Raw genomic sequence first — 16,996 nt, 5'->3', positions numbered from 1 at the left:
TTTGTTCCCTTGTTCCAGCTTTAATAAAAGATCTAATGGAAATAAGGCAGTGAGAGAGAGGATTCATGCAGTCTTTCTCTGAATGGAGGGTAGGAAATACACGTGTGTTACTTTTTGGCTGATGACAGTCATTTCCTAGCTGGCGAGATAGAGAAGGTGGGGATGTTGAATGTGGGGAGGAGAGGGTAATGGAAGGTGCCCCACCACATGAATTTACAGGTGGTGCTTGCTAATTCTGTAAATCGGAGAACATCCTCAGCTGAGTTCAGGTCATTGTGTGTCCTCTCTGAGGCTCAGGTAAGAGTGAAGAGCCTGACACGCTGGATTTTCATTTGGTCTCTTCCCTTAGACCCCCGGCAGTGGACAGAAACCCATGTTCGGGACTGGGTGATGTGGGCTGTGAACGAGTTCAGCCTGAAGGGTGTGGACTTCCAGAAGTTCTGTATGAACGGAGCAGCCCTCTGTGCACTGGGGAAAGACTGCTTTCTCGAGCTGGCCCCAGACTTTGTTGGGGACATCTTGTGGGAACATCTTGAGATCCTGCAGAAAGGTAAATGTGTGGGGACAGATTGAAGTGGATGCTGTGTGAGGTTGCTGCGAGAGTAGGTAGGGGACGTACCTGATGGTGGGACCTTGATGCCTTGCCTGTGGGTGTCCTATCACAGCGGATATGGCCTACAGAGACATGCAGTGCAGTGCCTGGCATACAGCAGGTGCTCAAGAAATGCTAGTTTCTTTCTGTGTATTGGAGGTTCAGATTTTATCTTTAGCAAGATTGTACTCCTGAAGCTTCTTGTCCCAATTCTGATCCCAGTCCTTATCTTCGACTCATGTACTGTTTGAACAAGCAGTGCCCACACCCAGCCAAGATAGTTGTGTGGGTTTTTTTTGGCAATCTTAATACACACTCCCTTGATCCATGGCGGTGTGATACCTGGCCACATCCACATGAAAGCTCCGTTTCTCAGAGCTTATTAACAAGCCGGGCTTCTCTGCCCACTAACTGGACTGGAATTGCAGTAGTGCGGTGTACCTTTTTCATCTGGAGCAGAAAGTGGGGTTATGTCAGGACGCTGGGTTGCAACCTTGTAGTGACATGGCCTCCCCTACCAGCCTCTTCCAACCTTTTTGGACCAAGTGACTCATGTACCACAGTCCTGGCTGAGTATAGAAACAGCAGCAGGCGGCAAACTTGGGTGTTTTTGCGCTTATTTTTCTGAATTTCTTCTTAAAATAAATGGCAGTTACCAGCAGTCAGCAGTGCCCTCCAGCTGACTGTAAGCCTAGAAGCCCATTGCCCTCTCTGACCCAGGCCCACCCTTTCCCTGTGGTCACCAGCTCCAACCCCTGGCGCAGACGCTGGGGGCAGGCAGCGAAGCTCAGGATTAGCACTTTTATCCATATAATGCCTTTCTTTGTTTAAGGATATTTTCCACTCTGCAACCCTCAAGAGAGACCCAAATTAGATTCCTCTGGGCACAGAAGTGTTATCTTTCCTCCTTCTCTTCAGCTTCTGCTGAAAAATAAATAAATAAACACGGTAGAGAACTAAGGGAGTCTCGCTGTGGCTGCCATTGCGAGGCCTGCTGGGCAGCTGCGCAGGCTTCCCCGAAGCACCAGCATGTTCTCCGTGTATCTGTACCAACGCCCACTCATACGTGTTGACGTAAGCGGCCTGTTTAGAGAGGGAAAAGATATGGCATGCTCATAACAGATCTGATGTGACTGTTGGCTTTTAAACACAGCAGTGGATTCTAGCAGAACATGTAACCCAAATATATTCTACTAATATACTGTCTCCCTCTGTTCATCACCATGGAGCGGCGAGGTGTTCTGGAGTGTCTAGGCCTGCCTCTGATCCGAGTTATAATTAATATCTATATAGCATTTCCTGGTTCCCAAAGTGCTTTCAAGTACATTTTGGATTCTCAGAACAACCCTGGGAGATGGGAAGGGCATGTACTGTTAGTGTCCTTATCTGTAGAATGAGGACAGCTTAGGTGGTTTCCTCAACATCACTCATTTCCTTAAACCTGGGTCTTTTCAATTTAACTTCCTGTCTTGTGTTTTTTGTATAGTAATATGGATTCATGGGAGAGCTTCTGGGCCCCCAAGACGGGTTTGGCCTACCTTCCCACAAAGGAATAGTTTAGAAGAATTAGGAAATAATTGAGTATGTTTGAGAACATAATTGTTTGAGAACAAAAGTCATATCATCCCACCCATTTTCTATTGAGAGAGGCAGTAAGAATCATTTGTCTTCAGATCCTTGAAGAGCTGAGCAAGATGTTTGTATCAAGGCTACAGCTTTTGTTCTATAATTAAACTAAAGCAACACAGCACCAAAAAACATAGCTGTTTGGGGTGGGGTGGAAGGCCAAAGGTACAGGGGATGTTTTAATCTGATAAGCAGCTAAAACAAAGTTTAATCATTTTATCTCAACTGGGAGCTGTTTTTCTGTGCAGGCATAAACTTGTTTTCCCAGCAGTCTCTGCTCCCAGCAAGCTATCAAATACCTGAGGAAAACCCAAACCAGTACTCTCTCTTTATGTCTGATTCTTCGAGTGAAATATGATCAGACTACTCCATGCAATGGCCAGAGGCCACACCATTTGATTCCAGGGTCATTAGGGGATGCTCAAGCTCATGTCAGTTCAGTGGAGAGAGAGCCTTTCTGTGCTTGGTTTCCTTCATCCACATCCTTTCTCTTTCCTAGGGAAGCTGGCACCTGGGCATCAGTTCAATTATATTACTCTTCTTTCTCTTGGCATGAGCCCTGTCATATTTCACCAGAGTCACCTTACCAATGTCCTGCTTCTTATCTGGGCCTGAACTTGAAATCTGACGGCAATGGAAAAAACCCAACACAAAAAAACAGATATTGGTTAGAAGAAATGGAGGCTATAAAATTTACCTGCTTAAAGATTTAATATATTTCTGAAAAGTTTTGAAACTGATCAGTTTGAGCATTGGGGGCTGAGTTTGGTAACTTCCCAAGATTCTTCAAGCCTTTGATGCTAATGTGGTACACACACACATCAGAATGAGGATGGAAATGCCTTCCTAACCCTTAGAGATTGCTCACTGATGCTCTTTCCAAGATGTTAAATTCCATTTTTCAGCTACTGAAATAATAAACTTAGCCATACTTTTGTGATCTCATCTCTAGACTGGGCCCCTGTTACTGAACATGCAGATTCTTATAAGAGGGACTGAGATCATTGTCGTGCTGGCCTCCAAAATCCTTTTAGGCCAAGGCTTACTTGCTTATTGACCTCTGTTTCCATTCCTACCTTGTCTGTTGCAGAGGATGTGAAACCATATCAAGTTAATGGAGTCAACCCTACCTATCCAGAATCCCGTTATACCTCGGATTACTTCATTAGTAAGTTCGTCTTCCTCTCTTCTTCCCTCATCATGCTCGTTATGATGGAAACTTAGGAAAGGATCCTTGTCCTAGTTGATCTCAGGCTCCTTCATGGTAATTCTATGAAAAATAATATTTTCTTAAGTGTAGATTCTTTGTTATTTTTTTTGTTATGCCCACAAAGCACAAAACATCAACCTATTCGGACGTTTTATTAACCTGCAAGCTCCTACACACTAGGATCTCTCTCCGATATCTTCAGCATGAAAGTCACACAGAGAGATGACAACTTGACTCCTAACCTTTGATCTTGTTTGGTCTGTGCACTGTGGTGGCTGTCAGAGGTTGGGTTAGGCATTTGGTCTTGGCCCTTGTTCTTTCCCTTTTACTAGTAGATATGGCGGCATTTCCTCTGAAATCTTTCCTCAAGAGTGTGCCCTGCAGCTTTAAATTCTGTAAGAGAAAATGAAGCCCTCTCCCTTCCAGTATGTGATACCTAACCATACTGGAGAGGTAGCAGAGGAAGAGAGTTAGTGTAGGGCTCTTCTTATCTGATGGCCTTGCAGGCCTTGCTTTCAAAGGGAGTCTTAAGCAGGTTTGTTTTCATTTCGTCTCTTTATTGTGATTTTTATTCTAACAACAACAATATTAACTACTATGTAGCAAGAGCTTATTGTGTGCCAGAAATGTTGGTAGGCATTTTACGTATATACTCTCATTTGATCTTCATCACAACACTGAGGAAGATTGCAATCACCCCTATTTTAGGGATGAGGAAATTAAGTCAGAAAAGGGAAGTATCTTGTCAAGGGCCATAGCTATTAAGTAGTAGAGCAAGATTAAAAACCCAGGCCCTTCTGACTTAGAATGTTTTCCTTTAATTCTCGAAGGTAGTCAGCTTGTTTCACGTGGGTGGCTGTTGTAAATGGTGAAGAACTGCTTGTTTTAGGTACAAATCTCTCCTTTCTCCAGTTGCTAACACTCTCTGTTTCCAGGCTATGGTATCGAGCATGCCCAGTGTGTTCCTCCGTCGGAGTTCTCAGAGCCTAGCTTCATCACAGAGTCCTACCAGACCCTCCATCCTATCAGTTCGGAGGAACTCCTCTCCCTCAAGTATGAGAATGACTACCCCTCCGTCATTCTCCGGGACCCTTTGCAGACAGACACCTTGCAGACGGACTACTTTGCCATCAAACAAGAAGTTGTAACCCCAGACAACATGTGCATGGGGAGGACCAGTCGTGGTAGGTCAGATTTCTTTTCTAGAAGCTCTGGAGTTTCCAAAAATTACCTAACTTAGTGAGTTTTTCAGGCCCCTTTTCTTTTCTCACTATTGGCCCTGTACATTTCTGAGTTTCAGCCTTTCTGTCTTAGAATATCTAGATATTAAGAACTTTCAATCATGGAATTTTAGCCAAGTCTATCATGATGACAAAGACCATGGGTCCCTGGTGAAAATGAAATCTGGCAGGATTACCAATCTAATTTCTTATTTGTGTAAAACATTTTATCAAATAGTAACTCTAGTTGAATGTGGTTGTTTTTTAAGGTATGTTTTATTTTCTTTGAGAGGATTTTTTCTTAAGGAGGACGCAATCAAATAAAAATGGTTCAGGTGACTTCCTGAAAAGCCCTTAGCTTTGCATGTGTCCTGATGTTGCTCCCAGAGTATTCTTGGGTCAGACTGCAAATCCTGGCTTGGTGTCTGACCTCTGCTTCCCGGCCTGGGATCTCTCGCCTCCTGTGACTTCTTTGGTTTGGGAAGATCCAAGATGGTTAACCAGTGGTTTATTTGGAACCAGTCATCAGCACTGTGGTGAAAGTGTGTATTTAGCTAGAGGACCAGGGAAGGAGGTGGCCAGAGGCTTCCAAAAGAAGGTACTCTTGTTGACATGACTATTATGACAATGATAAAATATTCACTGACAGTGAAGTAAATGTTTCAAAATAGAGCTTGCTGACTTTGTAAAGCAAAAAAGGTTAAATACACCCAATTTTTAAGATCAGGACATAAACACAGAGGTGCAGCCCACCTAGTAAAGTGTCCTAATTGTTTTGTTTCTGAGAAAAGTGCAGTCCATCATCGTAAGGAAGAATTTGTTCATCCAGGAAGAACTAGCTGATTTCTAAAAAGTTGAAAAAGATGATTTTTCCGATGGATAAACGGGAAAGAATTACAAACAGGAAGAGAAACATGAGAAAGGCCATCCAAGGGGTGCGCAGAGGGCTGTGGTCACAGAAGTCAGGCTTGGCTGGCCTCAGAGTGGGTTCTGCCCAGTGATGACCCTGCCGGCTTTTCTGAGGCTCTCGGACGGGAGCGCAAAGTCATCTTTTCTTTGAAGACTCACCCCGTAGGCATCACAGGCCATCCCCATTGTCATCTTCTTTGAGTGTTCAGGCTCTGGCTTCCTCCCAGCAGGCCTTAGGATAACCAGCAGGCCCTGCATAGGGAAAGTCCCCAGCAAAATCTGAACCTATAATCTTCCTTCTTGGGGCCCCAGGGTGTTTGTGTTTCAGACTGAAGGGTGGGACCAGTTTTGCCTTCCCCTTTCTGACTCTTTTTATTTTTGGATGCATGTCTATTTAAATACGTACGCACATGTGTATGTGCATCTTTTTTCTCAGGCAGATTAAAGCAGTAGAACAACTTTCTCATGGGGCTTTCTGTGTATGTATGCGATGAGGCTGAGTCTGCGGGTTGGGGCTCAGCCTTGTTGTAACTTCGCGTAGATCTGCTGTCACGTGTTTAAATTGCGTCTGGCTTTGCATTTGTGTGATTGTTCCTTCTCCCTCTCCTTCTCTTGGTTCTTGGTTTTGGTCCCTACCACCCCTCCGACCCCAAATTAATGACTGTGGACCAGATAGTGACCCATACAAAGGGATATGGGGTATTTCTCTCTGGCCTCATTCTGCCTCCCTCACACCAAGCTCTAGACCACACAGATGGGAGAGGAAGACCGTTTTGTTCACGGCTGTTTCTTGCGTGTTAGAAGTGCTGCAAACAGGACATATTCCAAGGGCTGATTGAATCCGACATCGTATGATTGGTCTAGACTGAAAGCATTCCTGTTAGCTGATTATTGTTAATAATAATCATAGTATTCATATACTGCATTACAGTATACAAAGTGCTTCAATGTCCCACTTCTTTGGGCTCTGAGAACTGTCTTTGTGCTAGTTGGTTGCTGTGGGGCTACCCCATCTACTGTTTTGAGTGCTCTGAGGTCTGTTTGGTGAAGTCAGATAGCTTTGGAAGGACCTTGCTGAGATGTTTCTCAGAAAGGCTGGCCAATGGACGTCTTAGAGGACACACGCTTCCCTGCATGAGCACAGTAGCATAACTGAGTGCCTAATCCACTTGGATTCAACCCATTTTTGGAGAAAATACCCGTAAACGAAGGTTCCCAGCTCCAGGATTGTGAAATAGAGCTAAAATGAAAGCAGCCTACTGCTATAAACCACAACTCTCAGCAGAGTTGCCTTTGGCTCATGTTTGAGAGGCTGCCAGAGAGTGGTGATGGCCCAGGTTAGTGCCCTTGCTTACTGGGACTCCTTGGAAACTCAACTAGCTCGCTTGTGGAAATTCCAGTCTCCTTCCCCTTCAAATATAAAAGTGGCTGATAGAGATAGGGTCGTTTCAGAGAGACTTAAGTATATAATACTGCCTAAATATTGGGGACTTGGTGAGGTGTTCTTCATGAAAATATAAATTCTCTTTCTTAGGCATTTGGTGTGTTTGTTTCATAGAGAAATTGAATGACCATTAAGATGGGTAGCTGGTATGAGCAAACACCTTTTTTATGAGATGTTACAAAATTTCCTGTTCTATTAAAAAGAGGCTGTTGCCTTCTGGTTGTGGGCTGTTTTCTTGAGTCATTTAATGTGAATTTCTGGGACAGACAATTCCTTTATTTTTAATAATAATAAAGAGTTGCAAATGTGATAGTGGACTGAGTAGGCAGGGCTGATAACTCCATGAAGCTGTTCAATTTGCCTTCTGGAGAGTACCCTTCTTTGAGTGGATGATTGGAGGAAGGAATGAGACAAAGTAGAAAAATAACTACCTTTCTGTTATAAGCAGTACTGGAGGGGATGGTAGGTTCAGGAAATCTATAACAGTGGATTACACAAAAATTACATACTTAACTGAATGCATTTTATCTGGAATTTTTTTTTTTTTTTTAAATTTTGGGAGCAACATATTTTCCTTCCTAATTACTATATATTTAATTTTGGTTTGGACACTTGTTCATATTTGAATTTCATTGTTTTAACCAATCTCCACCATTATGAAGGGGAGAATATACCAGAAACACACTAATACTAGGTTGTATAGGCCAACCTTATTCTGGGATTTAAAATTTATAGTAGATCAGCCACTGCTGACCAATTGAGAGTTGACTTACAAGTAATTCTGCACACACATTTGTCACATCCTTTTGTCTCTTGACCTGTGTTGAATTGAGGTGGCCATTTAGTCTCCCATGATTAATTTAGATTGCCTGAAAAGTATCTGAAAGTAGAACATAGAAAATATTCCTTTGAGCCTTTTCAGCTCTTAGATGCATTTATTTTCCTCCCAAAAGTTTTTCGTTAGCCTCCTTTTTAATGGCATTTTTGCCAATGGAAATTTCTCTAGGAGCTATTATGCAATCATAGCAGCTGTTTATAACCTGGTTTGGGAAATTAATGAACTTGCATGATCTTGTGGTCAGTTAAGAATGCCTTAAGCAACTCACAGAGTAAAGGATTTCTGACACTGCTGTGGACCTTAACTCTTGAATCAACTCCTTTGTTTTTTATTGCCTGCGCTTCCCCAATGAAGTATAAATTTCAAGTACAGGGTTGTATTTGGAGGAGATAAAGAATATGAATTTCTGTTTAGAAGAGTAATAGTGTTTTTTTTAATCTTCTGGAAAAAGCACCTTATAACTTCTTTTTCTATTTGAGAAGGCATAGAGGCAGTACATGTATTTCATTTTTAAATAGTATTTGGGAAAAATGCTAAAAAATAACACTTTAATTCCAAGGTCAAAGAAGGTCAATCTGCTCTTAGTCTAATGAAATTTTTTTCCTTATGACCAAAATATTTTGCCAAATTGGGCCTTTTGAAATCATCTCATTGGCTTGAATTGGAATAGGGAATTGAGCTTGACTGCTCCGGTTTCTTCATTGATTCGTTGGATCTACTACATCGGCCAGAAATCCCATAATAACGTGTGATTCTCAGCTTTTACGTTTCTAGCTCTAGAATTCTTGAGGTCTAGAGCTGTCTCTCTCTGACAGATGGGAGCAGCATTTGATTCTGAGTCTCTGTCCTTGGAGCTATAAAACAGGACAGCACAGTGGCAGTGGACTTTCAGATTGTGACCCAGCGCAGCCCCCTCCCCACAGCGACCCCGTAGCCTTGGAGCATCCCTTCCCCATGGCCTATCCCTTCTTCTGTGCCTCTTGAGGCCCTGATCAGCAATCTGTCCTGGCTAAGAGGGTTTTTACAGTTGTCTTTTCCCAATCCCTCCTCCCCTGCCCTCTTCCTACCTCCTCCTTTACCTCCAGGTAAACTCGGGGGCCAGGACTCTTTTGAGAGCATAGAGAGCTACGATAGTTGTGATCGCCTCACCCAGTCCTGGAGCAGCCAGTCATCTTTCAACAGCCTGCAGCGCGTTCCCTCCTATGACAGCTTCGACTCAGAGGACTATCCAGCCGCCCTGCCCAACCACAAGCCCAAGGGCACCTTCAAGGACTATGTGCGTGACCGTGCTGACCTCAACAAGGACAAGCCTGTCATTCCTGCTGCTGCCCTGGCTGGCTACACAGGTAGGCGCCCTGCCCCTACCTCCGCAGCCTCTGTGTGCGTGTTGCTGTGGGTGGGCTCAGTGGAAGGCCCTGTGCGAGTATTACCAGAGACTGAAGTCAGCCTCTTTCTTTCTGGGGGTACTGGGGAGAAGAAGACTCTAAGGGGTCTGGTCAGTCTCTCAAGCCACTCTGCTTGTGAATAGCCATTGAATTTTGGACGCAAACAGTATCATTCTGCCTCAAGGGATCATTTCCAAGAGTGGTAGGAAAAACTTGTATTTTGGACCTTTTTCCCTATCTGGGGGAAGGGAATTATATTCATATGGTATTTCTGGAAACTTTGCCGACTGGCCTAGCATCAACGGACTTTTCCTAGCCTGCTCTCTGGAGGTCTTTCTAAACACAAAACCAGAAACAACATCTCTCAAAGGCATCACTGAATGGCCTACATTCTAGGATCTTGTGTAGTAGAATACTCATTAGGCCAGCTGTGCAATTGGGAAAAGTGTTCTTAGTCACCCTGAACTCTGTCCAGATCCTGGCCTGTATGGGAAATCTTTTTTCTCACTTAGCTTTTCTTATCAATTTTCTACCAGAGTGAAAGTTGTAGTAGTGGTGAGTGAAGAAAGATTGTAGAGAAAGGAAGATGTAGGTTGAAAGCTTGGGCTTTGATTGAGAATCTGGTAATAGAATAAAACAGTTCATTGTTCTAATGGATTGTCGCGCATGTGCTGCCTAACCCTGGAAACATTTGAAGAGTGTATTTGAGAAATGTCCAAGGAGCATTAATGTGCTAATTATCAGATCCTCTCTGTAGGATTGTGTTGTTTTCTACAAATTAGAAGGTGTATTGTGAGTGGAGCTTATTTTAAGCTTTGATTACCCAGCTGTGGTCTAGGCCTCTATTCTCTTATAATTTACTCCACCCTGAACAGGTTACCATGTGGGGACCCTTTGTGTGAATCGTGACAGACAGCAAAATCTGCGTTTCTATCGAGGTGTCTGATCTTAAGAGTGTGCCTAGATCCTTATTCGTGTGTCCAGGGCTTCTAACCTTTGAGAACAACTCAGATGCTTAGAAAAATTACTCCTCCTTCAAAGATCAGAATTGCGTGTCTATGTTGCGTGCTGCGTAGCTCCTAGTGCAGTTCTTTGCATGAGTAGGAGTTGTGTCTGGTTTTGAGGTAGGACTCGGTCTCTATATGGAGTCATGGGCCGGGAAAGGAACTTAAAGGTCCGCTGCGCTATTCTTTCTACACTATCCGCCATGGTCTTTGCCTGCACATCACTGGTATGTGGAACTGGCTACTTTTCAAGGGAGTCCTTTCCCATCTCTGACAGCAGACAATTAGAACATTTGCCTATTTGGATTAAAGAAGCTGGAAAAGTATATGAAGTCTCTTTCAAGATATACAAGAGTGCTGGCTGCTGTGGTTATCTCTTAGGTACTTTAAGAACTAGACTCCGGTTGGATACACTGATGAAGGAGGGAAAAGGTGCTGCTTGATAAGGAAGAGAAAGGAAGAGTCGAGGTCACTCTGAATGGTTTGTGGGCTTGGAGGGGCAGGTGTCTAACTGGTCTTGCTTGCTTCTGTCCTTGTGGTGCAGGAAAAACTTTGCTCTGTCATTTGCCCAAGTATAGAGGCCGGCTCTTCTACAGCTTCTGCCCTAACTTCCAGTACCAAATCCTCAACTTAGTTTCTCCTTATTAAAAGTATTTCTTTGTTCTCCGTGACATAATCACCACTATAACCACTATCAACATCCACAGTCATAATTCTTCTCCCATGACAGCTTTCATCATTCTCTTTTAGCTGGGTATGTGATTCTGAAAATTTTGCTAGTTAGGGCAGTTTTGTGGATTATGAGATTAAATAAACTGACTTTTTTAAGTTCTAAAGTTTGGGTTATGGCCAGAGAAAGCCTTATGATTTAGGTCAACCTTCATGGAATAAGATTCTTGTAAGGATCCGTGGTTACACTGCAGAAGGTCTAGAAGTTTCTAGAAATGGTGAAAGCCTGATCTCTACCTCAAATAGAAACTTCTCTGAAAGTATTACATGTGTTAGATGTTGGATTTTCTATATGGGAGGAGCCTGCAGGGCTAAGAGTCTACAAGAGTGACTTAAGTGGTTTTGACTAAGGTGATCTTAGTACCTAGACAAGAATTATCTGAGAGTTGGGGATCTTTCCAAGTGTCCCAGTTTCAAGGAGAGAAGGAAAGGGATGAATTGGAAATTCTAAGGTGTAGAAATGAGTGTGAAGTACAAATTAGGGACATGAACTGCCGTCAATATAGCCAACACCAAAATGCCACTGTGAGGCTTCTCTGGAACTTCAGGTTCAGAGCCAAACAGAGAAGAGCATCGAAAGCTCTTTTTGCACAAATACCGACAGGTATGTCCTGGAGGTCTGAGTTCTGTTTGATGTCACTCTTCCTTTGGATAGATTTTTTTTCTTTTTTTTTTGCTAACGAAGGTTGGCCCTGAGCTAACATATGTGCCAGTCTTCCTCTATTTTGTGTGTGGGTCGCCGCCACAGCATGGCTGACAAGTGGTGTAGGTCCACGTCCAGGATCTGAACCCGCGAACCCGGGCCGTTGAAGCAGAGTGCGCCGAACTTAACTACTATGCCACAGGGCCAGCCTCTTGGATAGATTGTTTTTAATAGTGCTCTTCCTTCCCTCCCTCCTTCCCTCCTTCTTTCCCTCCTTCTTTCCTTTCTTCTTTCCTTTCTTCTCTCCTTTCTGCCTTCCTTCTGTCCTTCTTTCTTCCTTCCTCCCTTCTCTCCTTCCTTCCTTCTCTTCCTTCCTTCCTACCTTTCTTCCTTCCTTCCTCTCTCTCTCTCTAAGGGAATAAAACATTTAGTGGGTGGAAGAAAAGGGAGAGTGACTATCAGTTAAAGATCACAAAGACTAAAGTAGTCATTTGACTTAAAAAACACTTTTCAAAGCATCTTACTGTTCCATTGTTTCTTCTTTATAATTGGGCATTTAACTTTTCACACTATCTCAAATGGTGGTGAGAACAATAGCCCAGAAAACAGAAGTCCTCTGTGCTCCCTCCCATCTCTAACACACTGTGTGATTTTAGGCAAATTTACCTTGTACCCTTTTCTACTTTTAGTGAAGTGGAAGTGCTCATCCTTATCTTGGTGGTAGGAGATCTGTGAAAATGTAATTGAACTAAATCAATTAATTAAACAAGTAAGTGCTAGACACCACGCTAGACATAGGGGGAAAAAGCTCAGTTGTAGCAAATCAATTATTTCAGCAAATGTTTCTGAGCATGTGTTGAGTGCAGATAAGTGCTAGTAACCCTTGGGGGTTCACTGTCTTTTCAAATTCAAGATATTGTAATTGTGCTTAGACTGGAACTGGATTTTCTGACTGCTGTGGTCTGAATGAAGGTCAGAATTTGTTAGGCATGTGGGGGGTAGCCCAAATTTTGGTGGCTTTTTTCCTGTGCTCAATACCTGGGGAACATCTGCCCACACTGCAAACTGATTCTACGTGGTGGTTCCCTTGCCTTTCCCCCTCATTGTGGCCCCTTATCATTTCAGATACACCCTGGAGAATGGGAGAGGGGATGAAACATACCTGTTCAGCCCCCTCCATCACCCGAGGAGCGTGCAGTGACTGGAGTTCCTATAAATGGGTCTCTGACTTTATGCAGACATGCTAAGATGAGCTGAAGTTTGGAAAAGTACTTTAGAAAGTGGAAATCATTGTATAAGGATTGGCAAAACTTTTTATTGCTCATAAAAGTCACACCTATTTTCTACCTCAAGTTCTGCCCTCCTTTTTTGTGTATTCCCTTAAAATTCGATTACTCTAGAGTACGTGTGGCCATACAGTAGGAGCACTTGCATCTTTATGTCATAATTACTCAGCCTGAACTAAAGGGTGTGTGCCTAGATTCTCCAAGCTAGGGAGAGAACCCGTTTTCCCGCCTTTACACGAGGAGCCTAGGGCTTCATCCATATAACCTTCAAAGGAATACATTTTACTTCTTCATATGATGTCTTAGTCACTGCACTGTAAGTGTGGAAATCAGTTAGAAACTGAATTTTCTCATTCTCTTGCACAGTTACATTCTTCCTCCAAAGATAAGAAAATTGCATCAACTTCACTGGGCTCCCATGGCAACTTGTTAAATTAGGTCAAGATGTGGGGGCAGATAACATGGCTTGAAAGCTTGCCTGTTAGCCGAGTTAAGAATACATCAAATGCAGTGCTGGCTTCCGCCAAGATCTACCTTCCTACCTTACTGTGAACTGCTTACGGTTATCAAACTGATACCATCAGAAAGCTCCATTTTCTCTTGTTCGAAGATATATTATGAACCCCATCTAATTACAAAACAGTCTGAGAGAAGTGGCCCAATGTTTTCTATATATTTGATAGACCGAAGCAAAATGCTTTCCAGATCCTTGAAAAACGTAGGCATCTCTGATTTTTTTTCAATTTCGGTAGGTATAAAATAATATACTGGATTGTCAAATAGTATTGTCCCTTCCTCTCTGTCCCTTCAGCCTCATTTTATGGATGATGAAACTGAGGCACAAAGAATGATTTATTCAAGGCTGTGTAATGGCAGTCTGCACAGAAGGTAGCTCCTGAATTGAATCAGAGTGCCAGATGTGTCACCTGGATGTGACATCTTTCTCCATATTAAGAAATGTGAATACTCCAAGGTTATCTCAGTTGTTTCCATAGAGTAGATTAGGGACCTTGTCTCCCACTTGCTACTAATTAACATTGGATGTATGTGGGTTAGGGGTATAGAGGAAGGAGTAGAGCTAGCCTTTGGCTTCAGTGTAGAGTTATTGGTCTGTAAATCACCTTTATGAACTTCATTCCAGCTTGCCAGACATGGCTCCAGGTAAGGAATCCATTCCTATCGCATTGAGTCAGCCTGGTGGTAATGCTTTTGTTGTCGATGTCTAGGTGTGTCCCTATCCTTTGAGGTGCTATTGTGAATGAAGTGGTTGGGGTCTCTTTTTGTATCCTGGAGCCTGAAAAAAGCTAAGCCCAAAGCCATTCATTAACTGTAACAAAATTATGTTTTATACTGCTGTGCAGATTAGTGAATAGATAGTTCCTCAGTTTCCTTAAGGCTAAATTTGGGACTATCTGGAATTCAACTTCCAAATATTTTGCGTGAGACATCATAAAAAAAAAGGTACCAGTCTTGTAGGAAAAGATGCCCCATACGTTCCCCTGTAGGTCTTCTCAAATTGCTTCCGGCCTGAAATAAATCTTCTTTTTGCCATTTCGTAGATGGTACTAGAGCCCGTCTGAAGTCGTACAGTAAGAAAGTCCCTCGGCCAAACCCAGAAGCTTGGAGTTCTGACTCGTAGTTGAGTTTTAGGGTTCAGTAACCCAAAGCTACTGCTAAAACATATTTTTGAAAATAAACAACTTTGCTGCAAAAGGAAGTGCTTCAAAGCCCTTCAATTCAGAATGAAACCTGAGATTTGGCGGCATTACCTGAAATCACAGTTTTCTGGAGGAAAGCTGGATTGCAAAATAATCTCAGTGTACTCAGGTACAAACAACAGCTGAGAAAACTTTTGGAATGAGCCTAAGTTACCGATAGGGAAAGAGGAGAGAGGTCACTAAAGCAAATTAGTGGTGCTGCGTGAATTTAAGAGGATTCTTAAAATTCTAAACCCAAGTGGGTATGTTATTAGGAACAGTGTAGAGCTTTTTAATTCGAGGAGATTATTACCCGAGCCAAACTCTGGAATATAGTCTCTATGTAAATGCTGTTGGTGTAAGACAGTGTGAATTGACTAAAGTTGAGAAGAACCAACATCTTGACATAAGCACTGAACTGTGGTGTCCATTTTGTGCAGTAGCTGCCCTTTACAGGGGCCCTGAGGTTCTGGGGCCAGGCCAAGCTGAAGCTGGCTTGCGGGCTCACAGGAAGCCGTCACAGTCTCACTGTTGAGCATCCTTGGGTAGCACCTGACTGGATAGGATGAAAGGGGCTTGGAAATGAGAAAGGCAGCAACAGAGAGTGTCTTGCCTTTCTGGCTCAGAAGCCCCTGTGATTAGCCAATTGCAGGAAGCCAGACAGACCCCCTCAGCCTAAAGGGAGCCTTGCTGCCAGCCAGCATCTTAGCAGCTGGGAGAGATTCTAATTCTTTGTGCTGGGTTTGGCGGTAGGTCCTAAGGGGGTGTGTGGAATGGATTTGGGGATCTCACTGGAGTAATGGGTTAACATGCTGCTCAGTTGTGAGATTGATAGGAAATACCTTGAAGTGTGAGGGAGGAAAACTCCCTGAAAGATTTGAGCTGGGTGGAAGGAGAAGCCCCTTCTATGGCCTACATAACAGTTTCACTGCTTCTGCCTTCTAACTGATCCTTTTTGTGACAGTTTTTCTTAGTCATCTGCCACCAGTAGAAAAAGATCACGTGGTAGGAGGATTCAGCCTCACTATTAATTTTTTTTGAAATATCTTTAAAAAACATGGAGAGCGGAGGTTCCTTGTTTCTGTCAGTTGCCTTTGAAGGCCATAACTGGCTGAACCACCTCAATGTCTTGATTCAGCTACAGTAATACCTCGCAAGCTGTATTTGGGGCAGAAGAGGCTCATTTATGCTTTGCAGACATACCTCACACCCTGGTGCTGTCTGCAACTTGCTGAGGCCTTGTGGATGCCTGGATTTTGGATGGCAGGAAGCTCACACATTGACCCAACTTTTCTGGGGACAGCCCCCCTGCTTGTTTTAGAGGAGTCTCTGAGTCTCACACTTTTTGGTTCACTGTTTCTTTAATAAAATCTAACTACAAATGATGGAATTGGGTGGTGACTGTTCTGGAATTCCACTCTGTCTCCGGTTTGAAACTCCACCTTTTTGTCTTTGAAGTAAAATGTTTCCACTGAGCACATTCAGCCAGTGTGCTGCTGGGGCATCCACAGAGGTTCTTGTTGCCTTTGAACAACAGGCCTCAGAAACTCCCCATAATGTCTGTTGGGAAAGGTTTCCTCCAGAGTCCCAGACATTCCTGCTTTTGCCCCTTAGCGCTTCTCTCTTGTCCCTGGAGGGCTTTTGCTGCTCTGGAGAGGGAGCAGTGGTTCCTCAGTGTAGAGACCTGATCCAAGAGAAGCTCTGCCCGTCCCTGTTCTCCTTAAACTGACTTTCCTGTGATGCCTGCAGGTTGGATGGTTCTTGTACCTGGTCTGACACTTGGGTATGCCTTAAGATTTAAGTCCAGGTTCAACACACGGGGCGGGGGGACATCCCATCTGTTTAACCACTGGTTACGTTTCAGGGGTTGCGTCATGTAGGGGTTAAGAGCATGGACTCGGGAGCCAGTCAGCCTGAGTGTGTCCCGGCTTTGCCACTGACCAGCTGTTTCACTTTGGGCAAACTCACTTCTCTGTGTCTCAGTTTCCTCATCTGCAAAATGGTAATAATAGTAGTTCCTCTCTGATAGGGTTGTTGTGAGAATTAAATGACTAGTTTATGGAAAGCACCCAGAACAGTGCTAGGTGCATAGGAACTATTCTCTAGATGCTAGTTGTTACTATTATTTCATATTATTCTCCAAACCTTTTGTCTTTCAGTATAACTCTATATTCCTTGAGGTCAGGGGATAATGTATTTTGCTTATAGAATTCCATTAATTGCTGGCAGTGTCTTGGGGCACAGCAGATATTTAATATCAGATTAGGTCACTTCAGCTATTCAGCTCAACCCATGTGTGTGTTAAGCTCCTACTGTGTGCTAGACTCTTTCATATACATTATTTTTTTTAACCATCACCAACAACACATGAGGAAGGTTCTATTATTCTCCTTGTACGAATGAGGGAATTGAG

At 43.3% G+C, this 16,996-nt stretch overlaps 1 protein-coding gene across 4 annotated transcripts in view; it reads left to right on the top strand.

Annotated features, from left to right (window-relative positions):
- The window catches only part of ETS1 (ETS proto-oncogene 1, transcription factor), a 126,025-nt gene that overhangs the window by 94,582 nt on the left and 14,447 nt on the right, over positions 1 to 16,996 (top strand). For 2 of the 4 annotated variants that reach the window (XM_087433921.1, XM_004438456.3), the window contains 4 exons: positions 350 to 550; positions 3,309 to 3,386; positions 4,364 to 4,612; positions 8,925 to 9,185. In XM_087433921.1, the coding sequence (XP_087290047.1) occupies positions 350 to 550; positions 3,309 to 3,386; positions 4,364 to 4,612; positions 8,925 to 9,185 (789 nt within the window). The remainder of the gene's footprint in view (positions 1 to 349; positions 551 to 3,308; positions 3,387 to 4,363; positions 4,613 to 8,924; positions 9,186 to 16,996) is intronic. The other 2 variants (XM_087433922.1, XM_014793728.2) reach the window with 1 other exon arrangement.

Source organism: Ceratotherium simum, chromosome 7 (genome assembly GCF_057802395.1).
Source record: "Ceratotherium simum simum isolate JZ-2026a chromosome 7, ASM5780239v1, whole genome shotgun sequence".
Taxonomy (NCBI): domain Eukaryota; kingdom Metazoa; phylum Chordata; class Mammalia; order Perissodactyla; family Rhinocerotidae; genus Ceratotherium; species Ceratotherium simum.
The sequence above is the reverse complement of the archived record's forward strand: the minus strand, read 5'-3'. Positions and strand labels throughout refer to the sequence as shown.